Source organism: Arvicola amphibius, chromosome 6, assembly GCF_903992535.2.
Source record: "Arvicola amphibius chromosome 6, mArvAmp1.2, whole genome shotgun sequence".
Classification (NCBI taxonomy): Eukaryota; Metazoa; Chordata; class Mammalia; order Rodentia; family Cricetidae; genus Arvicola; species Arvicola amphibius.
This window is the reverse complement of record NC_052052.2, coordinates 9,334,195-9,361,534: the sequence shown is the minus strand read 5'-3', so window position 1 is coordinate 9,361,534 and position 27,340 is coordinate 9,334,195. Positions and strand designations below refer to the sequence as shown.

General features: G+C 39.2%; 1 protein-coding gene across 1 annotated transcript; it reads left to right on the top strand.

The window, feature by feature from the left end:
• The first annotated feature begins 10,067 nt into the window (after positions 1–10,067).
• LOC119817171 (vomeronasal type-2 receptor 116-like) lies at positions 10,068–25,510 on the top strand. Its single transcript, XM_038334360.1, is given in 7 exon segments — positions 10,068–10,264; positions 12,725–12,983; positions 13,312–14,109; positions 15,408–15,635; positions 19,724–19,847; positions 24,608–24,752; positions 24,754–25,510. Coding segments are annotated over 7 exon segments (2,508 nt in total).
• Positions 25,511–27,340: the final 1,830 nt, after the last annotated feature.

The following is a 27,340-nucleotide window of genomic DNA, read 5'->3' as shown; positions in this document are numbered from 1 at the left end:
GTTTGAAAGCTGCATATTTCTTGTTTACTTAGGTAATATTATATCCTTCTGGAGTCTTTGATGGAGTTGAAGAATAAGGTAGTTATAGTTTTCCTTAGTTATGAAAAAAGATAAAGTAGATTTAAATATTGTAACTGTAATTCTTGCTTGATAACTCTTTTGTTACATGTAATTTTACTATGTTAAAGTTAAAGCCTTTTTTTTGTTTAAACAGAAAAGGGGGAAATGATGGAGAAGTGTCTATGTCTTTATTATTAATAAAGAAAACTGCCTTGGCCCTTTAAGAGACTGAAAATTAGGTAGGCGGAATAGACAGAACAGAATTGTGGGAAAAAGGAAGCAGAGTTGGGGAGACGCTTCAGGCAGTGGCCATAGTGAGTCTCCATGCTTCTCTCTGAGATGGACGCAGGTTAAGATCTCTCCTGGTAAGCCACACCTCGTGGTGCTCCACAGATTACTAAATATGGGTTAAAGGAAGATGTGAGAATTAACCAATAAGAGGCTACAGATAATGGGCCAGGCAGTGTTTAAAAGAATCCAGTTTCCGTGTAATTATTTCGGGTGTAAAGCTAGCCAGCGGCCGGGTGGCGGAACGCAGCCCGCTGCTTCCTTCAACAATAAATATACATAATAGTAATCTTAATCTTTTAAAAAGTATCTATTACTTGGGCATGTTTCCTTTTCTTGGTCTCTATGATACATCAGCTTAAGAAGTGTACTTTTACCCTGCAACTATATTTTCTGTATTTTGGTGTTGCTGTCCCTGAGGCTACCCTATTCCCTTTGTATAGTTTGGTGCCACATTTTTCTTAATCATACTTATTGTTACAAAATGATGAATAAAAGTCCTACACTCATTCATCATGGGTGTTATGTGCTTATTTCCCTAAAACACCACTGAAGGAATGTTTAAGGATACTATATACCCAAGTAATATTGGGTACCAAGTGATAACCAAGAGGGACAATGTCCTTGTATTTGAAATAGAGGTTAAAGCTACATAAAGATGGAAAACACAGAGACTCTTGATACTGCATGCTATTATGCTCTCTTTGAATTGTTTGAATGCTGAGGAAGGAGCAACAGCTGCTAAAAGATATTTGTTTATAAATGCTGCTGAATAATCCATGATACGTATTTTAAAAATACCTTGACTTCAAAATTGAAGTCAAAATGTATGTTACTTTGGAGAAGATATTTTGCTTTTGTTTCCACAGGAAATGAGAGGCTGTGGATTCATTTTGAGTTAAGAAAAATCTAGTTTGATCAAGGAAGACCACCTGATAAATCTCTGGTAGGACCAGATGGCCCGGATGTCTGAGTTCTACATCCAGAGCAGATTCAAGACTTCTGCCTGAGATGATCAAGCCTCACAGGATACTCCAGTCAGGACTTGATCATAACTCTAAATTGCTTTAGGTCCTCATAAGATTATCAGCGTCTCCAACCAGCCAGAAGTAGCCTGGAATACTACGCCCACTTTCCCAAAAAGTGGACTATGGGTATTTTCCTTTGTTTAAAAAAATGAGGGAAGTGGTACGGGATAATTGTCTGTATTCTGTCAATCGTGGTTTAAATAAATGCTGATTGGCCAGGCAGGAAGTATAAGCGGGAAAACAAGACAGGAAATAGAGGTGGAGCAAAGAGAACAGGAGTATTCTGGGAAGCAGGAAGCTCCTGCTCCCACTCCTGCCCAGACTCCGAAGAGGCAACATGTGATCGACCCCACTGTGAAAGGTACTGAGCCATATGGCTAACATAGATCAGAATAATGGGTTAATATAAGCTACAAGAGCTAATAAGAAGACTGAGCTAATGGGTCAATCAGTTTTATAATGTATGGAGATCTCTGTGTGATTTTTTTCTGGGGCTTGCTTGCCTGCTGTGGGGTACCAGGCGGGACAGAAACCCCACCAAGCAGGTCCCTTCATGTTACAATTTAGAGTTCCTAAAATTAAAGAATGGTACTCAACTTTATATGGAAAAACAAAAAACCCAGAATAACCAAAACAATCCTGTACAATAAAAGAACTTCTGAAGGCATCACAATCCTTGATTTCAAACTCTACTACAGAGCTACAGTATTGAAAACAGCCTGGTATTGGCATAAAAACAGACAGGAGGACCAATGGAACCGAATAGAAGACCCGGATATCAATCCACACATCTTCAAACACCTGATCTTTCATAAATAAGCAAAATATATCCAATGAAAAAAGAAAGCATATTTAACAAGTGGTGCTGGCATAACTGGATGCAAACATGTAGAAGAATGAAAATAGACCCATATCTCTTACCATACACAAAACTCAAGTCCAAATGGATCAAAGACCTCAACATGCTACACTGAACCATAAAGAAGAGAAAGTGGGAAGTACACTTGAAAGCATTGGCACAGGAAAAACTTCCTTAATATACTCAGCAGCATAGATACTGAAAAAATTAATTAATTGGACCTCCTGAAGGTGAAAAGCTTCTGTAAAGCAAAGGACATGGTCAACAAGACAAAATGACAGCCTACAGAATGGGAAAAGATCTTCACTAACCCCACATCAGACAGAGGTCTGACTTCCAAAATATACAAAGAATTTAAGAAACTGGTCACCAAAAGAACACATAATCCAATAAAAAAAATGGAGTAAAGACCTAAACAGAGAACTCTCAACAGAGGAATCCAAAATGGCTGAAAGACACTTAAGGAAATTTTCGATGTCCTTATTTATCAGAGAAATGCAAATCAAAACAACTCTGAGATTCCATATTACACCTGAAAGAATGGCCAAAATCAAAAACACTGAAGACAACTTATGCTGGAGAGGTTGTGGGGAAAAGGGAACACTTCTGCATTGCTCATGGGAATGCAAGCTGGTACAACCTTTTTGGATGTCAGTGTGGTGATTTCTCAGAAAATTAGGAAACAATGTTCCTCAAGATGCAGTAATACCACTTTTGGGTATCTATCCAAAGGATGCTTAATCGTGCCACAAGGACATGTGCTCAGCTATGTTCATAGTAGCCTTGTTTGTCATAGCCAGAACCTGGAGAAAACCTAAATGCCCCTCAACTGAAGAATGGATAAGGAAAATGTGGTACATTTACACAATGGAGTACTACACAGCCAAAAAAATGACATCTTGAAATTTGCAGGAAAATGGATCGAGCTAGCAAACATTATTTGGAGTGAGGTAACCCAGACACAGAAAGACAATTATCACATGTACTCACTCATGGGTGGTTTTTAAACATAAAGCAAAGAAAGCCAGCCTACAAAGCACAATCCCAGAGAACTTAGACAACAATGCAGACAGTGAGAGGAACTTACATAGATCTAATCTACATGGGAAGTAGAAAGTAGAAAAGACAAGATCTCCTGAGTAAATTGGGAGCATGGGGACCTTGGGGAAGATTGAAGTGGAGAGGGGAGGGGCAGGGAGGAAAGCAGAGAAAAATGTAGAGCTCAATAAATATCAACAAAACATGTATAAAAAAGATGAACTTAAGATCAAAGGAGGCTGCAGAGGGCTAGCTGATCTGAAAAGCTGGTTATTCTAAAGAACAGAAGTGTTAGGTTGCTCGGGCTTCACACAGGCTGCAGACACTGCAGCGGCCCCCTTGAAATCCTGGCAATGAGAAAGGACAAGTTCCAGGGGAGCCTTAGGTTTGGAAGAAGCTTTTCCCATAAAGGAAATTACTTCACACGTGACCACAGGACGACCCACAACAGGTAGAACAACAAGAAAATGAAAGGCAGATATAAGAAGCCGGCAGACACCAAACAGGAAATGCTGTGCTTAGGGTCACATGACCTATGCCAGTTCCAAAAGGCTGCAACCACACGACCCGATGGCCAGAGGAGGATTAAGAGTGTCTTCTACTTTTCTCTGGCTCTGAGATTAAAAGCACATCTGCTAGATCTCCTTGAGCCTCCAGATTGTCTGGACACCAGATGAAAGAATCAGAAACTTGCCAGTTGGTACAAACAGAATAATAAAGTTTGCCAAAACCCAGAGACTGTGTTGTCCCCTCAGAACCAGGTTTGCACTCCTCGTACAGGCCACCAAAATGTTGGGTCCAGAGGGTCGAGCAAAGGTGGGGACAGACCACCAGAGTCTAATAAACCAGAAGCAAACTTTATTCCAGAAATCAGATTCCAGGAAAACCAGAAGCAAACTGAAAAATAACAAAAAGCTAAAAGGAAAAACGACAGGGGACACAGAAGCTTATCAGCTGGCTGTGACCGCAGAGCTTCTGACACTGTGGCAAAAGGCTGGTGTCTGAACCCACATTTTTATAGTAGGGGCACCAAGCATTAGGTCTAAACAAAGGAATTTTTACAATCTCAAGGTAAAACTCAGATACAGATTGCCTTACATTACAATCTCCATTAACAGAGTTTTTCAGTTAAACTCGTGTTTGTATTAACCTATTGTCTTTCATAGTACTTCCAGGTAGTGCTTACTAAAGCCCTGTGGTCTCCCCTTTGATGCTGCCAGTTTTACATAGCAGGGATAATGCATAACCCAAAGGTCATATATCTATTTCCTAAAAGTTGGCTCAGCTCATATATTTGTAGGCTAGCTCTCAGTTTGCAGAGAGATGCTTTGGCCTTGTAAACAGACCTATAGGTTGTAAAGCAGAGTAACCCACTGTTAAAAGTTAATCCTCAAGCTGCAGAGAAAGCTGCTGACAATCCGTTCTCATTCTCCTAGACTTATAGCTTTATATTTTTGTTATTTCTACATTCCTATTTCTGAAATTACATTTTTTTTTATTCTTATTCTTTGACCCTTCAAATCACAGTACTCCAAAGCCAGAGGCTGTAGGATTTCAAAGGGCTCAAGTCAACCTGGTACATAGTGAGCTCTAGGAGAGCCAGATCTACACAGTGAGGCCCTGTCTCAAAGCAAACAAGAAAGCCAAATTACATGAGCATGCAAATATGGCTCTAGCCTTAGCTCTTTTCATGGGTGAAGATTAAATCCAAAACATCTAGGCACCATCTAAATCTGAAAAGAAGTGAGTGGATCCATAATTGTTCAGACTGCAGGTTTTTTCTGGGAGGGTGTGGATACAAAGGGGAGGGTTCTGTGGAAAGGTGTAGAAGGGTCAGAGCTGTCCGAAAAGCCCTGAGGCTTGGATCCTGGATTTCCTTGGAGTCACTGCCTACCCCTGCTGGGAACTGGAGATCGGTTGTCAGTGTTCAGAGCAGATAAGTTCCTTAGCTCTGTCAAGACACCCTATCTCACCCAGCAGAGTCTAGAGTTGGGTTCACCTCCACGCATCTCTTTTAGGTTGCTGATTTTTTGAGATAAGGGTTTCCTACTTAAACCTGCCCAGCCTGCAAGAAATTCTGCTAGATAAAAAACAGCCAGGGATTTTTGTTTCTACCAAAGTCATTATTTGAGTCAGTTTATGTATTCTCTACTGGGTGACCTGTAGCACACCATGCCCGTCTACACTCTCCCTGCTACCACACAGTTCGTGAAGCGGGCAAGGGACTGAAGATTGAAAAATACAAAGACTCACAGACGGAGACGCAGGTCGTCGTTGATGCCAGAAGGCCCCCCAAATGTCCCCTTTATTGTGTCCAGAGGCAGCTTATAGAGGGATAGCCACGCCCCAGCCAAAACCACCAGAAACCACTCCCCTGCCATCAGGATCTCCTGAAGGTTTCCTTCTCAGAGCAGCTGTAAGCTGTCTAAGAGCAGAGGAAACAAGTTGTTTAAAAGAAATTCAGGATCTGGGGGTTCACAGCTTCCAACTACCTTGAACTCCAGGAAGTTTTGAGTGCTGAACATTGCAGGTGTGTGTCTTCTTCAAAATGATTTCTTCTTCTTCTTCTTCTTCTGTGGAGGAGGAGGAGGAGGGGAGGAGGAGGAGGAGGGGGGAGGAGGAGGAGGAGGAGGAGGAGGAGAGGGGAGGAGAGAGAAAGAAGAAGAGAAGAAGAGAAGAAGAAGAAGAAGAGAAGGGAGGAGGAGGAGGAGGAGGAGAAGAGAAGAAGAAGAGAAGAAGAAGAGGCAAAGAAGAGAAGAAGGACAGAAGAAGAAGAAGAAGAAGGAGGAGGACAGAGGAGAAGAGAGGCGAAGACGAGGCAGAAGAAGAGAAGAGCAGAGGAGGGGAGGAGGAGGAGGAGGAGGAGGAGGGAGGAGGAGGAGGAGGAGGAGGAGAGGAGGAGGAGGAGGAGGAGAGAAGAAGAAGAAGAGGAGGGAAGAGAGAAGAAGAAGAGAAGACGAAGAAAGAAGAAGGAGGAGGAGGAGGAGGAGGAGGAGGAGGAGGAGGAGGAGGAGGAGGTAGGAGGGAAGAAGAAGAAGGACGACAGAAGCAGAAGCAGAAGAAGAAAAGACAGAAGCAGACGCCGAAGGGAGCAGCTTATTCGCGCTTCTTCTTCTCCTTTTCTTCCTCCTTCTCCTCCTCCTCTCTCCTCTTTCTCCTTCTCCTCCTCTTCCTCCTCTTCCTCCTCCTCCTCCTCCTCTTTCTTTCTCTCTTTTTTCTTTTTTGATTTTTCAACACAAGACAGGCGTTCTCTGTAGCCCTAGTTGTCCTGGAACTGTCTCTGTAGACTAGGCAGTCTTGGACTCATAGGAATTCACTTCAAGTGCTGGAATTAAAGGCATGTGCCACCAATGTCCAGCTTGTGCTGATCTTTAGTTTTATTTAACCAGATATGGTTATGTACATCTTTAACCCCAACATTTGGGAGGCAGAGGCAATATCTCTGAATTCCTGGTCAGCCTGGTCTACATTATGAGTTCCAGGACAGCAGGGTGACATCCTGCAGTCAAACAGCAATAACAAGAAGCTCTTCTCTGCTGTGGATTCATGGTCCCATCATAAAGACTAGGATGTCCTCAATCTGGCAGGAAACATTCTGCTTCCCTTATCTCAGTGTTCAAATTAAAATTGTGAACCATCATTTTACACTTAATTTAGATTTTATGCTTTTTGTTATTGTCTTCCATTAGTTTCTGGAGACCTCAGGTACGATGTTCTAGAACGCTAGAAGTAACCAACCATAACATTGAACTAGTGAGTTTCCTGACTGTAGCATCTGAATTATCATCTCCATCTTAAAGTCCCGTTTTCCCCAATGTTTTACAGTTGCAGACGATGCCAATGATACTGAAGCTTTATTACCTCTATTGTGCATTTCTTTCCAACCCTGTCCAGCTCTGGGGCACAGAGCACAAGCTTGCAGCCCTCCTGCCTCCTTCGCTGAAACAGCACAGGTGACAACTGGCAATCAAAGTCAGTTACTAATGATGCCCATTTCACAGATGCTCTCAATTGTTTCAGGAAGGGTCATCTATGTGAAAGGAGACTCAGAAGCTGGGAAACTGGAAGTTTCCTTTGCTTTATTTGAGGTCACGGAGAACCAATCACCTGGACTGATTCTTTGCTTCTCATTCTCAGTGTGAATGGATTTACCTGCACTGTGGTTAGAATTGGACAGGGTACTTGGGAAAGAGCATTCTTTTGACAGGTTTCACACCACAGACAGAAGGATAACTTTAAAACCAACAGATGGTGATCAAAATGTGTAAACTGAGACCTCCACCATTACCTGTCAGGAGCGTTTCAGGAGCGTTTCAGGAGCGTTTAGCATTAGCTATTGTGGCCATGATGCAATTACAGCTTATGGAAATTGATGATTAGGATGTCAACCCACCCGAGAAATTACTCTCAGATGGAGGATCCCTGCCTGGCAGAGCCGGCAACAGCACTGACTCTGACAACTCTGAATTGCTTTCATCTGTAATTATGCTATGTAATAACAGTTATGATATCTCCCCATTAGCATGCATTTTCTTATAATATGTACATGTAATCTCATGATTACATCTCAGACTTATGGACACCTGAAATAATTACACGGAAACTGTATTCTTTTAAATATTACCTGGCCCATTAGTTTTAGCCTCCTATTTAATCCTCACATCTTGCTTTAACCCATATTTAGTAATCTGTGTAACACCATGAGTGGTGTCTTACCAGGAAAGATTCAGCATGTCTGACCTGGCGGCTTGCTTCATGGCGACTCTCGAGAGAGGAGAGGCATGGCGATTGCTTGAGGCGGTTGCCTCACTTCCCTTCTTCCCAGCTTTCTGTTCTGTCTACTCCACCCACCTATGTTCTAAACTATCAGGCCAAACAGTTTTCTTTATTAATTAACCAATGAAATCAACAGATTGATAGAAAGACCCTCCTCCATCAGTCTTGCATCCTGCCACATTACTGAAGATGTTTATCAGCTGTAGAAGTTCCTTGGTAGAATTTTTGGGGTCGCTAATGAATATCTGCAATTAATGAAACTTGGACAGTATTAATGCTCATTTATGGCATTAATAGGGAATGGAGCCCATCGTTTTGAATGATGCTTTCCTGTAGACTAGTCTCATCTCAATAGCATGGGTACACATCTGCTCAAAGTCCTTAGTACGGAGAATAATGGCATCTCCTATCTTCTCAATATTGTTCACCTATTTTATATTTATACCAACAATCCATTTATTCATACTGGGTGTATCTGATCAACATATTTTTTTTACTGCTGAGTGTCCAGCCTCACAGCTGGAAAGCCCAGATCATAAAGTTTTTTATGTTTATTTTTATTTTTTATATTTATTTATTTATTTTTGGTTTTTCGAGGCAGGGTTTCTCTGTAACTTTGGAGCCTGCAATGGAACTAGTTCTTGTAGGCCACGCTGGCCTTGAATTCACAGAGATTTTCCTGCCTCTGCCTCCCAAGCACTGGGATTAAAGACTTCTGCCACCAATGCCCGGCCCATGTTTATTTTGAAATATACAATGACATCTGAGGAGAACACTAGTCCTGTTTGCCTCTTCTCAAGTACTAAATAAGTCATATCACCACCCACAGCAAAACACTTGCCCTAAGTCTGTCCTGATTTCTCTGTAGTCCATTTCCACTAACAGAGGCTCTTCAGGCAGGACTTGGTAGAACACTCTCACACTGGCAATGCAGGTTCTAAAATGCAATCTAAGTAGAATACTAGGAAAATGGTATAAGAAGAATTTACACATAAACACAGCATCACTTCCCAGTTTTCTTTGCTTCAAAAATAATAAAAAAGACTTCTTTATAGGCTCCATGGGATTATAAAATGAGTAAATAATGTAGGGAATCAGAGATAAACCAGAAGAAATTGGTCAAAACACAGTATTAATCTGCTTGAATGGAGGACCAAGGAGGGAGACCATGTTTAGAAATCTAATACTCGGCTTCTCATTCATAAGGATTGTCTGGGCAAGGAGTGATAGGTCTTGTGTAGTATTAGTAATGAGGTATACAGGTCTGGTTTTCTCTCTGAATCTTTTGAATACTTAAAATCAGGATTCAACATGGAAATGAACTGTGGTTCTATGATGAGCTCGGTGGTTTTGGAGCAGTAGGATTCAGAAAATTTCTGGGTTTGGCCTGATTATTGGATTTCAAGACAATGGAAGCACAGGCTTTGGTTAGATATTTTGGACCTGTCACTTGTGTAGAATAGGCCACACTGTGTGTGCTGTGTGGTGCTCAATTGCTCTAAACATGGAGCTGCTTTTCCCTGACATGGACTTTGTGATACAATTCCCAGTGTGGAGCCATGAATTCTGACTATGTGAGTTCTCCTGAACCAATGATGCATGTCTCACTGTGGATCATCTAACAAAATCCACTGACATCATTTCTAAAGGTGTTATCATAAACACATTGATAAGGCAGTCATGGGACCAAATTTTCTCAAATTGGCATCTTCCCAGGGGCATTATTTCCTCAAAAATGAGTGATGTCTTGAAACTAGCATAACTGTCGTTATATCTATTTATAAACCAAATTTCATCACATGGACTGTGGAAATCAGATGCAGAGCCTCAGGGAAGAGTTTTCCCAATGGATAAGGAAACACCTGCACACACACAAAAAGAAAAGATTCATGAATGCATAAGTAGCTTCTCATATGGCCACAGAAATAAAAGCAGGTGGCAGTACCCAGGTGCCGACTGGATGTGCTGATCTGCATGGAAGGTCATAATTCAACTGCCCAGGCTTAGAGCAGAGAAACATGCTTACTTTGGTTTTGTTCTTCTTGCTCCAGAACATTTTACCTCAGGAGCCCAGTTTCATTCATCCCAGGTGCTTTTGGAGAATGAAGCAGGATGAAGAGGACCATGAAGACTCATTGATATATTTTACCTTCATTATTATCCTAACAAATGGAACAGAATCTGATGAGTATTTGGAAGGCCGTATTCAAGAAGAGTAAGTGCCTTTGTATTTTCTATGTGAATGTCATTATGGATATTCCATGAGGGGCCAAGAGGATGAACATCTGAACAATGCCTTGAATCTTCTGCCCTCTTCTCCCAACCCGCACCCAAATAAATAACACCACATTCTTTTCGAGACTACATGTTATTTTTCCAGAGAATATTCTATTTTTCTCCCAGTCACCCTTCAAATGACCAGACTGGGTGCTGTGTGAAGAAGGAAGTTGTCCATCACATATAGCCAGCCTCTTCACAGTTTCCACAGCACAGTAGCAGGTGATGCCTCATCTAAAGAAACCCCATTCTGTTTCAATGAATGCCATCCTAAGTGGGTACAAGTAAACGGCCATAGAGTCAGCTGACAGATATTCCATCAATGTGTAGGCCCTATGTTCATTGCTAGGACAACTAACACTTGTGGCACAGCTAGCTGTGGAGAGCCTTCACACAGATTTTCAGTTACTCTCTCAGATGCTCTGCATGTGGTCACACTAAAACTTTTAAAGGTGCATCAAGCAGGAAGTAGGAAACCAATCCACTCTGAACTTCCTATGAGTTCCTCCATAGTTCACATATATACCTGCACAACCACTGGCCTTTAATTTTGAAGTCCGTTTCTTCACTGAAACGTTAGCGTAAAGAAGGAATGTATAGAATGTAAGTGATAGGTTTGTATTCTTTGGCAAGTGAAGCTGTCACTAATAGTGGTGACTGCTCACTTCTGCTGTCACTTGCTTTAGTGACAGTGGTGGCATTTGATATCTGCCACTACCTGATAACAGGGATAGAGGAGGTACCTACCAGGTTCACCTCTGCCGTGATTTAAGAGGCACGTGTCTTTTCTTTCCACGCCTAACTTGTTTATTCTCTGACTCTCATACCACATTGACCTCTCTTGTTTTTCTCTAAGTCATTTTATTAACTATTTCTGCCCATTTTACCAACTTTTGAAATAGACATATTTTGATTTTATTAATTGTTAACACAGAACTTTAATCCACTAGGTCACTTTAGTGGCTCAAATCATAGATGTTTCTTAATACTTAGTTTACAGGATGTAGTGTTTGAGTTTCACGAGTTCTAATCTCAGATTCCTGTTTCAAAGTACTGAAAGTTTCAATGTTATATTTTCTGTGTGGTAATAAAGAATGTTCTAAATATTTTATTTTAAAAAATATATAGATAAGTACTTATTTTCATACATAAAAACACCACAGTCATACAATTTCTAAGTGGTAAAGTAATTGTAATTAACTCAAATGAGTTATTCAAAATGAAAATGCATGTTTGATATTTAATCGTCAAGTGATATGCAATGAGTTAGCAAGTAACAGCAATTATTATTCTTCCCATACACGGAAACACAAATTGGTATCATTCTCTTCCAACTGATATTTACCCATTTTTATTACATGAAACTCCATAAATATTTTCTATACAGTTTACAGCTAAGGTCTATTTTGCAATCATGTAATACTGGCATATACAAATCCCAGTAGGATGCCATTGTTAGTGTAACTGGAAAGATATCTGGGAAGAAATTTTCCAGAAGAAAATTTATGTTGGACAGATACACCCAGAGTGAAAATATGGCATACTGGTGTAAACATAAAATAGGTGAACAATATTGGGGAGGAAGTACATGCCCTTAATTTCTTCACTCAGGACCTGGAGCAGGTATAGCCCCATGCCTTTGAGGTGAGTCTAGTCTACAACAAAGGATCATTCAAAATCATAGAATCCATTCATTATTTATGGTCTAAATGTGCATTAATACTGTCCATATACACAGATGCATACAGACATACATCTTTACAAAATACATCTCTGGTATTTGAATACGTTTAAAAATATATCTTAAAAACGATTTTATGCCGGAAAAAGATAAACAAGAAACAAAAAAGGAAAAAGATAAACAAGAAACAAAAAAGAAAAAGATGAAGATGGATAGGATGGGATATGTTAAGTCTATCGCCCACTGATTATAAATAATTGTAATCAGAAGAGCCAAATATTGCCCATGCTACTTTACATTCATCAGACATTTTGACTGCCTTAGCCAATTCAGTTAATTTCACAGAAAATAGAAATTCAATGGTTCACACATCACGTGCAATTTATTGTTAAATAATTTAAGAAGGAAATCATGTCAAGGTTAACTCTTTGGTCAAAGCCTGTGGCCTTATCTTTACTCAAAAACCGGAGATGGACCAGGTTCTCTGTGAGAGGTGACGATGGCACATCTTCTTTATTGGAGATGCACTCTCAAGATATTTAAAGTTTTTTCAGGCTTCCAGCTTTTTATGTCATCTGAACATCACAACACAGGAGATTCATTTTAAACATTGGGGGAGGTTGAATGAAAATACCATTCAATACAGATAGTCCTTGTATTCATTGCACATCATTTTCTGTAGGTATTTGTCCTATTAAACACCGTATCATTTTACAGAATACCAAAGGAAAACTATCAGTTTGTATTGGCCTTCATGTTTTCCTTGGATGAAATCAACAGGGACCCTGATCTTTTACCGAATATGTCTTTCCAATTTGTTATTATGCCAAGACAGTGTAAGACTGTGCCACAGTTACACAGTTGCCTTCAATATTCTCATCCTCCTGCTTTTCAAAATACTCAGGGTCTGTTTCCTAATTATCGCTGTCACACATGGAACACATGTAAGGTTATGCTTTCAGGACCGAACTGGGTAGTATCTTATATGCATGGGAAAGCCATGGACCTCATCATGCCTCAGCAGGTAAGGTTTTGTGTGGTTGTGGGTTTGCAAGAAATCCTGTCTCCATTGGTGCCATTCTCAAGTGCTAACAAAAGTGTGAAGAGGAGAGCGGCCTACACTTATTCAAACTGTGTAGTCCATGGGTACTATTCAGAGACTTTAGGGGACTTCTGTATTTACCTTTTTGACATAGAGATGAGGGAAGAACTACAGGTAAGGGGGTGTTTTAGAATGCTTTGCAGAAAAGTGTGTTTAACAAGTCCTTAGCAGTGCATGCTACCTCATGCTGTTCTGTTCCTAGATCCTTCAGCTCACCTATGGACCCTTCCATCCCACCCTGAGTGATCGTGAACAATTTCCTTTTCTGTATCAAATGGCCCCTGAGGACACATCTCTACCCCTGGCCATGGTCTCCCTCATACTTCACTTCAGCTGGAACTGGGTTGGACTGACCATCTCAGACAGTGATCAGGGCATCCATTTTTTCTCATATTTGAGAACAGAGATGGAAAAAAATACCCTCTGCTTTGCCTTTGTGAACATGATTCCACTCAACACGCATTTGTACATGTCAAGAGCTGAAGTGTACTATAACCAAATCTTGACGTCATCCACAAATGTTGTTATCATTTATGGTGACACAGACAGCACTCTAGCTGTCAGCTTTAGAATGTGGACATCCCGAGGTATACAGAGAATCTGGGTCACCACCTCACAGTTCGATGTCACTACAAGTAAGAGCGACTTCTTGCCTGAATTGTTGCATGGGACTCTGGCATTTGCACACCACCATTTTGAGATTTCTGGTTTTAGAAATGCTATCCGGAGAGTGAACCCTCTTACATACTCCGATGAATACCTGGCAGAGCTGGAATGGATGAACTTTAACTGTGGAGTCTCGGCTTCTATGTGTAAGACACTGAAGAACTGCTCTTCCAACAGTTCATTGGGATGGCTGATTGCACAGACATTTGACATGGCTTTTAGTGATGACCTTTATGACATATACAATGCTGTGTATACCATGGCCCATGTCTACCATGAGGGGCTTCTTCAGCCAACGGACAATCAGGAAGGACACAAGTTTAACTGCTTGATGGTGATATTTCTATTGATGATATTCATTGCTTCCTATGTTGGTCTTTATTAGAGTCTCAGCTGTCCCATTCTTATGGGTTAGGATATATTTCCCCAAATGGAAAGATTTTTGAACATTTTTCCTCTTGAGGAAGTAAATGTAGAGGTTTGGAAAATCTCAAATACAAATGTTGTGGAGTGGGAGACACAATTTCTCAATGAAAATCAGTGATTCTGTTACAGAGCACCTGACTAGCATCACCCCTGCTGTAATACTAGAAACAGGAATCTTCTTCATTAATCCTCTCCATGATAAAAAGATGAGCTTTTGTTCCTAAATTGTCAAATATGTGGCAAGCAGTGTAGGGGATAATTTGCATGGGTGTTCTAAAATGAGTCTGCCCCAACTCTGGGCTCTGGAAAACTCACATGTGTGTGAATAGATGGTTCTTATTGTGTATGGGTGGATGTTTGTGTATTTATCTGTACTTCTGGGTATATCTGTTTGGATGTTAAATATGTGTTTCTATCTATCTGCATATCTACCTGTCTGTATAAGTGAAGATATGTTGGTCTTGTGTCAATGTCTTTCTCTATGGGTGTGTTTCTGTGTGTCTCCCCCTATGTGTATTTGTCAGTGCTTGTGTCTACAAGTGCCCATGTTTGTGATTTGTCTGTTTTTTTGGTTGTGCTTGCACTTATGCATATTTGTGTTACTGGTTATGGGCAAGTTTTGGTGAATGTGCTGTACATATGTATATCTGTGTTTCTGTTCCTCTGTATGTGTATCTGTCTGTCTTTAATTTGAGGATAAATTTGTGTCAGTTTCTCCCTCCATTTATATATATTTATATCTGTGTATGTCTCCTTGTGCATATTTATCCATGAATTTGTGAGCATGTGTATGGTCTTGTGTATGTCTTTGTGGGTTTCTCTTTCTCTATATCTGAGTGCATAAGTCTGTCTCTGCGTGTCTGTATGTTCATATCCTTTCTTGGCTTCAGGTGTATGTTTGTGTAAATAGTATGTGCCTGTGTTATGTATGCATCTATGTATGAATATGAGTTTGTGTGTGTATGTGTTTATGAATATTTAATACTTACAATTGATGTCTTCATGTATGTCTGTGCTCATGTTTGGTAGTTCCTCTGAAAAAAATAAAATTTTAGGACTGCTATTATATTTCCATTTATCTACTTGCTTTCATTGAGATTTCTCACATGGGCCCATTCAAGAAAATTGCATTTAAGATGAAATCAGAATATATTTTCTGACTTCAAGGAAGGGCACACTCAATAAAGAATGCTGCCTGTCTTTCAGCTGAACTCTTTACTTAGGAAAATCCACTTCACTAATCCAGTTGGGGACAGAGTGACTATGAACCCGAAAGAAAAACTGCAGCCAGAGTATGACATTTTCCAGATCTGGAATTTCCCAAATGGTCTTGGACTTAAGGTGAAGATAGGAATGTTTAGCCCGTATTTTCCACACGGTCAACAGCTCCGTTTATATGAAGACGTTCTAGAGTGGGCCACAGGAAGTAGACAGGTAGGTCTGACCTGATGTGCTGATTACATTACACAGCAGCCACACTGTCACGTGGTTCACTTGTGCTTCCATGGAACTTAGTAAAAATAGATTGTCCCTTTGGGGGCCATTTTCTAGGCTCCTACAAAATGTTTCTTCTTTTCACTTTTTTTGATGTGACATTGTATGAATTGTTTCAGGATTTCAGACATGCACACTGTGATTTTTATCATACCAGAATATGTTTCTAGCTTTTAAAATAAATAGAAAACTAGTGGTTACCAGTATTTAATCTTATTTCCTGCAATTCAGAAATATTCTGTTGGTCCCATTCTATTTATTTATTTATTTATTTATTTATTTATTTATTTATTTATTTATTATGTATACAATATTCTGTCTGTGTGTATGCCTGCAGGCCAGAAGCAGGCACCAGACCTCATTACAGATGGTTGTGAGCCACCATGTGGTTGCTGGGAATTGAACTCAGAACCTTTGGAAGAGCAAGCCATGCTCTTAACCTTCAAGCCATCTCTCCAGCCCCCTGTTGGTCCCATTCTAATTACTACAGAGTGGTTTTCCTCTTTTCTGCAGCACCTCTGACTCAGATGCTGAAAGGCTGAGGCTAACTGTACGGGAGGAGTAAAGTAACTACATGCCAATCATTTATTTTTTTTTAAAGCATATGTGGGTTGTTTTTATTTTTAACTGTGTTTTTTTAAGATTTATTTTTTTATTGTGTACACAGTGTTTTGTCTGCATGTACACCCACAGGGCAGAATAGGGCACCAGGTCTCATTATGGATGGTTGTGAGCCACCATGTGGTTGCTGGGAATTGAACTCAGTTCTTCTACAAGAACAACCAGTGCTCTTAACCACTGAGCCATCTCTCTAGCTCCAATCATTTATTTTTATTATATAATTTTCTTTAAGTATTTTTGCCAACATGTTCCAAATTGCCAATATATTTAGCCATACATTGACATAACATTTTTTGACCCATTTAGAAACCTTGTGAATTGAGAGATAGAAGACTTGCTATTAACTGAGATGTTTTAAGTGTGGAAAGACATGTCTTTTATCTGGATTTTAAGTTGGGAAGACACAACTTTAACCAGACCATTTCGTCTTGGAAAATCCACCTCTTATCCAGCACACAACCTTTGCTGGAAGCACATATAAGGACATAGGAAACGAAAACCTTTGCTCTTTGTGTGCTCATTCTCAAGTTCATTATTCCACTGGCATTAAGGCTGTGTCTTTGGGATTCCAGGGTATAATGGAGATCAGCTGTGACATTCAGCCTCATGGACTGAGAAATTGTTGGATTCTTGAACTTTCAATTCATAATCCAGCAATTATTGGGCTAGCTAGATCTGAAGATATTCTAATAAATTGCATAGGTGTATACATAGAGGAGAGAGCCAGAGATAGAAAAACAGACAGTTTCATTTTTTGATTTGTTACTCCAAAGAACCTTAACTAATACAGAGACAGAACAAAATTCAGGGATGAAAATGAATTATAGGAATTCATAACCATTCTAACAGTACTATGTGAGACACCTGAAGAACTCTTACAACCTCAAAAATAAAGAAAATACAAGTGGTCAAAGTATATAAAGACAGCACTAGAACAGCAGACAGATAAACAACTATTAAAAGTATCAAATATTGCAATAACAATAAACAATAATAATTAGCTAAAGGGGTTATTAATCAATAACAAATTATTAATTAATAAATAATAATAATTAATTATTAATTAATAAAATAATTAAATAATAATTTTAAATAACAATTTAATGTTAATTTTCCCATTCTATAGTCAAAATACACAAACATCAAGATTGGCTGTAAAATCAGCAGTCATTTCTGCTTCAAAACACAAAACACACTTACAAACATGACTACAAACATTTATAGACTACTTCTATAAATATGGGGTGGGAGAATTTTGAGGAACATGTAACATAATAAAGAAAATTAGAGACTAAACATTTTGATGCACATAGATGTAAAATTTCTCAACTAAACCCGAGTAAAAAAACTGAACAACATGCCTTTCCATCTCTCTCCCAAAAAGGCAGCTTCTGTCTCTCCCTTCTCTCTATTTCTTCCCTCCTCTCTGTCTTTCTCTCTGCTGTTTAACCTTTTTGTCCCTTCCCCTTCCATAACCCACTAAATAAATATCCAACCTTGCCTCTACAAAAAACAAAACAATACTAAAACACAAAACCTCAACAACACAACAGAAATATCTGCCCCACTGGTAAAGATGACTGCATTCCAGAGATACAAGTTTGGTTCAACATATGCAGATCAGTTATGTAAATGTGGCACATAAATAGACTCATGGATAGAACTAGAGGATCATCCAAATATGTGCAGAAGGTGTTCATAACAATTTCAGCATTCATTCAGAGTTAAAATAAAAAAAACAGCACAAAAGAAAGATCACATCTTGACAAAATCAGGTTTTCTTTTCATTAATTAATATTTAACAGCCTGATCACTTTAAAAACGTTTTCCATGGCAAACCATTTGACAACATTATCCTACACGAAGAGAAACTCAAGAATTTCCATTAAAATCCTAAGTGAGGCCAGTTCTATGTTATGGCACATATCTTAATCTAAACTCTTGGGAGGCAGAGACAGTCAAAGTCCTGTCTTTTTATTGCAAGTCAGGCCTACATAGCAAGTCCAAGGCAGCTCGGGTTGCATATAGAGACAACACCTCAAAATACATGGGCAAAAATTAGAGAAGTATATACATGTTCTTCACTCTCATTCAAAATAGTCCTTAACATTTTAGCAAGTACAAAAAGAAGTTACAACCATGATAAACAGAAAAGAAGGGAAGAAATATGTCCACTGGTAGCATAATGTTTAACCCCAGCATTCAGGAGGCAGAAGAGGCATATCCTTGTGGGATCTAAGTCAGCCTAGTCTATAGAAGGAGTGAGGTCTACCACCACTACACTGTGAAACCCGCTTTCAAGGAGGAAGAAAACAAAGGAATATTTGTCTCTAATTATATTGTGGAGACTATGAAATAGCTTGTGCATAGGAGACTCTGCAGTTTCAACACTGAACTCAGCACTGAACAGAGCATGCAATGTGAGCCTGCAATATTAGCAGCTTTCCAAACCGAATATAGATCTTATCACTAGGTTTTTGATGATGTGAAAATACTTTATTTTAAACTTTAAGAAATCTTTCAATTAACCTCAAGTTATTTAACTTTTATCCAGGTTCTGCAGTATCTGCAGCCTTTGTAAAGCACTTTATGCTCAGGAAACACTCCACCTTCCAGCCCAGTGCACATCAGCTCAGCCCTTCAACACTAGAAATGCACCAGGCTCTACCTATTCTTCTGTCTCTTTTACACTCTGTCATGCTTTGCAGGGTGATTTAGTGGAGTTTTTGTGTGCTATCTCAGATTTGAGGAGTATTTCCCTGTTTTAGATTTTTCCATTGGTCCTAGCTTGCTATGCTATTGCTGTGATTACACAGACCATAAGCAAAGTGAGAAGGGAGGGTTGGTTTGACTCATGGGCTATAGTTGAGGGAAGACAAGGCAGGAATCTGAAGACTTCAACTAAAGTACCGAACCTGAAAGGACACAGCTTACTGGCTTCTTCTGTTTGATTTCCCATACAGCCTGCCTAGGGGACAGCACTGCCCACAGTGGACTGAGCACTCCTACATCAAATACCAACGAGTAAAATGTTTTGCAGTTATGATGACAGGTTAATCCAATGGATTTTTTTTTGTTAAGGTTCCCTCTAACTTTTTTAATGGACTTTGTGTCATGTTGCAAAAATTAAGTAGAAAAAAAACCTGTGCATGCTCTGTCATGTTTATTTATACAGAGTGAACAACTCATTCTTCTTCCTAAATTTCCAGAAATGTGACGCTATCAATTTTATATTAAATTGTTTCTATACATTTACATAAATTGTCATTCTATAATATGCTAAGTGAAATATGGTCACTCTTGGTGTATATAAACAAACTTATTGATATTTTATCTAGGTAATTTAAAATAGTTATGGAATAAATAGGCAGGTCTCCTGATATCAGCATGTGTCTAATTTTCCTCAGATGCCACCCTCTGTGTGCAGTGCTGATTGTGGTCCTGGATTCAGAAAGTTCAGGCAGGAGGGAATGGCATCCTGCTGTTTTGATTGCAGTCCTTGCCCAGAAAATGAAGTTTCTAATGAGACAAGTGAGTATTTGCTGCTGAGATCAACCCTTGACCTTGATCATCCTCTCTAACACACACAGGGATGATCAAAGGGTCTAAAATCTTCGGCACAGATTGAATATATCACTTTCCTACGTTAGATTTATTGGAATATGATCAATATCAATATTTCTTTAAGTCATACTGTTTGCTATGACATACATTTTTGACTCACTGAAAATTCATGGCATGTGTCAATTTCTCAAAGAAACAGTTTTGATCATCAAACTGCAGTGTGAGAGAATTCTAAACAAGGTCTTTCCTAGTGATTGTTTAATCTAACTGCATGGGTGTATGTGTCCCTACAGACATTTATAGGCACCCTGTAGGTATAAGAATCAATGAGGATCAGAATAGGACATCAGATCCACTCAACTGTGGTGTTGGAGGTCCTCCTAACAACCTCCCATTACAGAATTCTATTAGGTGGGTGTTAGGAACCAATTGCAAGTTCTTTGTATGGTTAACGAAAACAGGAATAATTACTTGTACAGTTAAATCAGAAACAGTTAAATATGAGACAGAAGACTTGAAGCAATATACACAGACCCCATTTTCAAAGGATCAATGTGATTTGAACACTAGGGAAATATTGATATGGTATACAACAGATGAGGAATCCTGCATTCGATATTTTTATGTACAGCACCCACTTAATAATGTCACAAATATAGTATCAAAACAGTTTGGTATGAAAGTACCTCAGTCACAATTATCTGAATGGTGTTGTCACCTACAAGCTCTTATTAGTCAAATGATTGTTTAGTGTTGGCTATATACAGATGACAGACAAATTTTTTTTCTCTATGGTTCTCACCCCCATGTAATAAAATAAAAGTCTCTAAAGCATATTAATGGACAATAATATGGCAAAGTAATTAAATCCCTTGCTATTACAGCTAATAATGAGTTCATCCCCAGGACCAATGTAATAAATAGAGGTAACGAACTCCTAGAAATTGTCTTCTGACTGTTGGGGGATGCTGCTTGTTCATCCCAACTGCCCAGACTTGAAATACTCACATAGAAACTGTATTCATTAAATCACTATTTGGCCCATTACATTTAGCTTCTTATTGGCTGACTCTTACATAATAATTTAACCCATTTCTATTAATATGTATATCGCCACATGGCTGTGGCTTACTGGGTAAAGTTCTCAATCATCTGTCCCTAGCAGCAGCTCCGTTGCTTCTCTCTCCTTCTACCTCCTTTCCCCCAGCAATCTGCCTCGCTTTCCCTGCCTACCTCCATTCCCTGCGCAGGCCCAAAGCAGTCCTTCATCCATTATCCAATAAAAGCAACACATAAACGGAAGGACCTCCCACACCATCTGTCTCTATGCACTCACGCATACAACATACACCAAAGTAATAAACAAAATCTAATGAAATGGCTTTAAATGGAAAAATTTATAAGAGTAAGTGGCATTTGCTGTGCTCTCACCCTTACTTGAGTATTCTTCTGTCATTGTCCTCATGGTGCTGTATCTGCATCTATTTCCCACTGGAGTACAGTCTGGGTCTGTATCTCACAGAAAAGGAAAAAGGAAGGAGCTTGTCTGTTCACAAGATGATGGCATCAAGATGTAGGGCTTATTACTGCTAAATATGTAGAGAGGATTCTACCTTCAGTGATAGAGTTACTGCTCCTCTTCTACATTTGTTTTCATTGTTATTTGTTTGCTAGCCTGTTTTAAGTAAGCTCATAGGATGGTGGGCACTTTTTCCATTTATTTATTTTACACACCAACCACAGTTTGTCCTCTTTGATCTCTTTCCTATCCCTTCTTTCCCCTACATTCACTCCTGTCTCCATTCAGAAAGGATAAGGCCTTTAATGGGAGCCAACAAAGCCTGGCATGCCAAGTTAAGGCAGGACCAAGCTCCTACCTTTTGTATTGATGCTGGACAATCCATCCCACCATAGGGAATGTGTTCCAAAAGGCCAGTTCATGTGCCATGAATAGATCCTGGTTCTTACGCCAGCTCCTTAGGTATTGGTACAGATTCCATGAGCTCCCTTGAGCTCAGGTCAGCTATTTCTGTGGGTTTCTATGGCATGATTGTCATCCTCCCGTTGATTGAGGTTTCTTTCTGCCTGGTTCCCTCAGTCATTAATTTTGAATGAAAAACACAGAGGTCTACATTAGTTATAATCTGATTGGCCCAGTATCTTATGCTCTTCTTATTAACTAATTTTTATAATTTATATTAACCCATTATTCTTGTTTATATAGCCATGTGGTTTAGTACCTTTTTTGATGACACAGTTACATCTTGCTTGCTCTGCGGCTAGATCACAACTCAGACTGAGACTTTCTTCTTCCCTGAATTCTCGTTGCTGTGCCTCTAATTTCTGCACCCTACCTACACTTCTTACCTGGCCACTGACCAATCAGCATTTATTTATAATATAATTGACAGGGTACAAACCATTGTCCCACAGCACTCCCCTTGCTCATATAATCCCTCCTCCCTATCTTCACCCGGTCTCTGTACACTGCCATTTTGTCTTACTGATAGTGTCCTTTGCTTACAGAAACTTTTCAGTTTTAAGAGGTTCCATTTATTAATTGTCGATCTCAATGTTTGTGCTGCTAGTGTTATTTTCAGAAAGTAGTCCCCTGTGCCCATGTCTTCAAGACTACTTCCCACATTTTCTTCTATCAGCTTGAGTGTAATTGGATTTATATTGTGGTCTTTGATAGACTTGGACTTGAGTTTTGTTCAGGGCAATAGATATGTTTCTATTTGCATTCTTCTACTTGTCGATACTAGTTATGGCAGTATTACTTGTTGATGACACTTTATTTCGTTGTTGTATGATTTTGGATTCTTTGTCAAAAATCAGGTGTTTATAGGTATATGAATTTATGTCAGGGTCTTTCATTGAATTCCATTTATCCCTGTTTCTGTTTTTATGCCAAACCAAACTGTTATTACTATAGCTCTATACTAGATCTTGAAATCAGGGATGGTTATACCTCCAGAAGTTATTTACAGGATTCTTTCAGCTGTGTGGGGTTTTGTTTTTCCATATGAAGTTGAGTCTTGGTCTTTCAAGGTCTGTGAAGAATTTTGTTGGGATTTTGATGGAGATGAATTGAGTCTGTAGATAGCTCTTGGTAAGACTTTCATGTTTACTATCTTAATCTTAATAATCCATGAACGTGGGAGATCTTCTATTTTCTGATCTCTTCTCCAACATCTTTTTTCAAAGACTTAAAATTCTTACCATACACATCTTTCATTTGTTTGTTTAGAGCTTCCCCAAGATACTTTACATTATTTGTGGCTATTGTAAAGAGTGGTGCTTCTCTGATTTATTTCTCCGCCATTTATCATTTGTATAAATGAAGACTACTAATCTTTTTGAGTTAATCTTCTATCCAGCCATATTACTTAAGGTCTTATCAGATGTAGGAGTTCCATGATATAATTTTTGTGGTCACTTATATATAGTATCGTATCATCTGCAAATTGCAAATTTTGACTTCTGTTCCAATTTGTATCCCTTTGATCTTCTTTTGTGTCTTATTTGTTGTTTTATTGCTCTAGCTAGAGCATCAAGTATTATATTGAAGAGATATAGAAGGACTGGACAGACTTGTTCTGTTTCTTTTTATAGTGGAATTACTTTCTTTTGATTCAATTTACTGGTGACTTCTAGCTTACGTTTATTGCCTTTATCATGTTTAGGTATATTCCTTGTATCCCAGATTGCTGTGGAATAATTCTCTTGTACCCTGTAAATATTTGTCTCTTTTACTGATGTACCAAAACACTAATTGGCCAGTAGCCAGGCAGGCAGGAAGTGTAGGTAGGGTGACTAGACTAGGAGAATTCTGGGAAGAGGAAAGGCTCAGTTTGCAGTCACCAGTCAGATGCAGAGGAAGGAAAATCAGAATGCCTCACTGAGTAAGATGCTCATCCACATGGATAAACATAGATAAGAATTATGGGTTAATTTATGTTTTAAGAGCTAGTTAATAGTAAACATGAGTTAATGTGCTACCTGTTTATAATTAATAGAGACTGTGTATTTTGGAATGAATGTCTGTGAGACTGGGCAGGAAGAAACTTCTATCTACGCCTGATCTCTCCAGATCCATCAAAAGCAATATATCAAAGCAATACAAAACCTAGGACAATTACATTCCCAAAGCTAGCCACCAAGATCTATTGCTTTAATCAGTCACTTCCTCCACCCAAGCTTGACTATCATTGTCCAGATATTGAAGTGTGAAGTCAAGCTAGCAACAATCCCTCGTGACTGTCCATATTATCCTGATAATCAAATTTAACACTTCATCCTAAAATGTGGTAACCCTTTACCTTTATAATTTGCCATTTTCCCACAGATTATGCCTGTTTCTACTCTAATCAGAGAAAGCTTTGTCTTCTTGGCTCAAATATCCAGTCCTTCTCTCCTTTGTTCTTTTCCCTTCTCCCTCATCCTCTATCTCCTGTCTTTCTTCTAAAATCATCTTTCCTTATAACATGACAAATGATGACATTAACACACATTTAATAGACGAAGTAATGATTGTTTGGATTCATTCCACTAAAGATACTGAGTGAGTATTGTGAAATGGAAGCATTGTTATGCAGCATTGTCTTTCAATGCCGTCCCCAGCACAAGTGCAGATATTGCAATGCTAATTTCAGCACACATAATTGAAATGTCTTGTCAAGAAAAATGCTCAAGATTCACTAATCATAGTTTTCTTTCTCCATCAGATGTGGATCAGTGTGTAAAGTGTCCAGAGGTCCAGTATGCTAATGCAGAACAGATCCAGTGCATTGACAAAACTGTGAGCTCTCTGACCTATGAAGATCCCTTGGGGATGGCTCTGACCTTAATGGCCTTGTGCTTCTCTGCTTTCTTCTGTGGTCCTTGGGGTCTTCATAAAGCACCATGACACTCTACTTGTGAAGGCCAATAACCGGAATCTCAGCTACACCTTGCTCGTCTCACTCATCTTTTGTTTCCTGTGCCCCTTGCTCTTTATTGGTCACCCCAATGCCCCTAAGTGCATCCTGCAGCAAATCACATTTGGCATGGTATTCACTGTTGCTGTTTCTACTGTGTTGGCCAAAACAGTGACTGTGCTTCTGGCTTTCAAAGTCACAATCCCCGGAAGAAGGATGAGGTACTACCTGATTTCAGGGGTACCCAATTTCATCATTGTTATCTGTACTCTCATCCAAATTATTCTCTGTGCAATTTGGCTGGGAGTTTCTCCTCCATTTATTGAAATTGATGCCAAGAGTGAACAAAGCCACATCATCATTGTATGTAGCAAGGGCTCAACAATTGTATTTCATTGTGTCTTGGGATACCATGGCTCCCTTGCATTAGGGAGCTTCATTGTGGCTTTCTTGGCCAGGAATCTCCCTGACACATTCAATGAAGCCAAGTTGCTGACATTCAGCATGCTGGTGTTCTGCAGTGTCTGGGTTTCCTTTCTTCCTGTCTACCATAGCACCAAGGGCAAGGTCATGGTGGCTGTGGAGGTCTTCTCCATCTTGGCCTCCAGTGCAGGCTTGCTGGGGTGTATCTTTATCCCCAACTGCTACATAATTTTGTTAAGACCAGAAAGAAATTCTCTTAAAAAGTTAAAGGAGAAAGCATCTTCCTGAACTACCATTTCCTAATCTGAAAGTGACAGCTGTAGTTTTGGTAAAAACCACTTGTTATGATACAATGAAAGATGTGTGCATTAGCTAGTGACTTTCACTGTTTCTTCTAATGAAGATGCCAAGAGTTGACATACATACTACTTTTCTGAACGTAATCTCTTGTAAACTTCCATTCAACCAGTTAATTTACAAGACCTGCCTATTGGACATTGCTGCATTGTAGAAGACATTTCTTTCTTCCAGTTACAATCAGATTTAAAAGTCCATATAGTAATGTCTGAGTGAATGTGTGTCTTTAACATCCAGTGAGTGTTGAGGTTAAAGACTCACATGCTCCATCCCCATACTTTCTTCCAAATTCACTATTTCTCTATTACCCTTCAAGACAGTTCAGGACTCCAAGAAACAACTACCCTACAGGAAAAAATGTACAGTGAGACAAGGAAAAAAGAACATCTTGTTAAGTGTTTCTGAGCAATTTGAGTTTCCCTTTTGAGAATTCTCAGTTTAGTTCAGGACCAATTTAAAATTGCAATCTTTGTTTTTTGATATATAGTCTCTTGAGATCTCCATATTTTTTTGATATTAGACCTCTGTCAAATGAGGAATTGGTAAAAATATTTTCTCACTGTTGTAGGGACAGGGTTGCTTGTTCTTTCCGGCCGCCCAGCTAGGTTAGCTCCGAAATAATCACTCAGAAACCATATTCATTAAAACACTGCTTGGCCCATTGGCTCTAGCTTCTTATTGGCTAAGTCTTATATTAATTTAACCCATTTCTAGTATTCTGTGTATTGCCAGGTGGCAGTGGCTTACCAGGTAAAGTTCTAACTGGCATCTGTCTCAGGCAGAGAATCCGTGGCATCTCTCTCTCACTCTGTCTTCCTTCCTCCCAGCATTCAGTTCTGTTCTCCTCGCCTACCTAAGTTCTGCCTTATCAACTGGCCAGGCAGTTTCTTTATTCATTAATGCTAATCACAGCACACAGAGGAAATGCCCACACCATCTCATTATCATCTATTATTGCCATAGAGGAGCTTTTCAGTTTGATGAGGCCCTATTTATTAATTACTGATCCTATTCTGTACACTACTGGTGTTCTTTCCAGATATTTTTCTACCAATCCAATGATTTTTGAGGCTCTTTGCCACTTCTACCAGGTTCAGTGTATCTCTTTTTATATTGAAAGCTTTAATAAATTTGGACTTGAGTTTTGTGCAGGATGATCAGTATGGATATATTTATTTTCTACTATATACAGACATCCAGTTAGGCCAGCACCATTTGTTGAAGATGCCATATTTTTTTTTTCATGTCTGCTCTTCTGACTAGTCAAAAATAGGTACCTGTAGCAGTGTGGATTTTTATCTAGGATTCCGACTCAATTCCATTGATTGAGTTGTCTCTGTTTATATCAATAAATGTTATTAATAGTGTAGGATTTTAGTACAACTTGAAATAGGAATGCTGGTACTTCCAAAAACTTCTTTTATTGTTCATGATTCTTTCAGCTATTCTGTTATTTGCTGTTTATCAATATGAAGCTGAATATTTTTCTTTGGATACTGTGCATGATTGAGATGGATTGATGCATTCTGATGGTAATCTTAGCTCTCTTGTTCCTGTTCAAGTTGCTTAAGTTTTGACTTCCTGATACCGTTCACTTGGGTCCTTTTACTAATTATTGGCTTAATTTATATTTATTGGTCTTGGAATGTTTCTTTAATTTCCTTCCCTCCAAAGGGGTGCGACTTTCACTCAAGTCTAACACGCCCAACAGGAACTCACTCATGAGAGACCATCCTTGCTGCAATCACACGAGGTTTATTG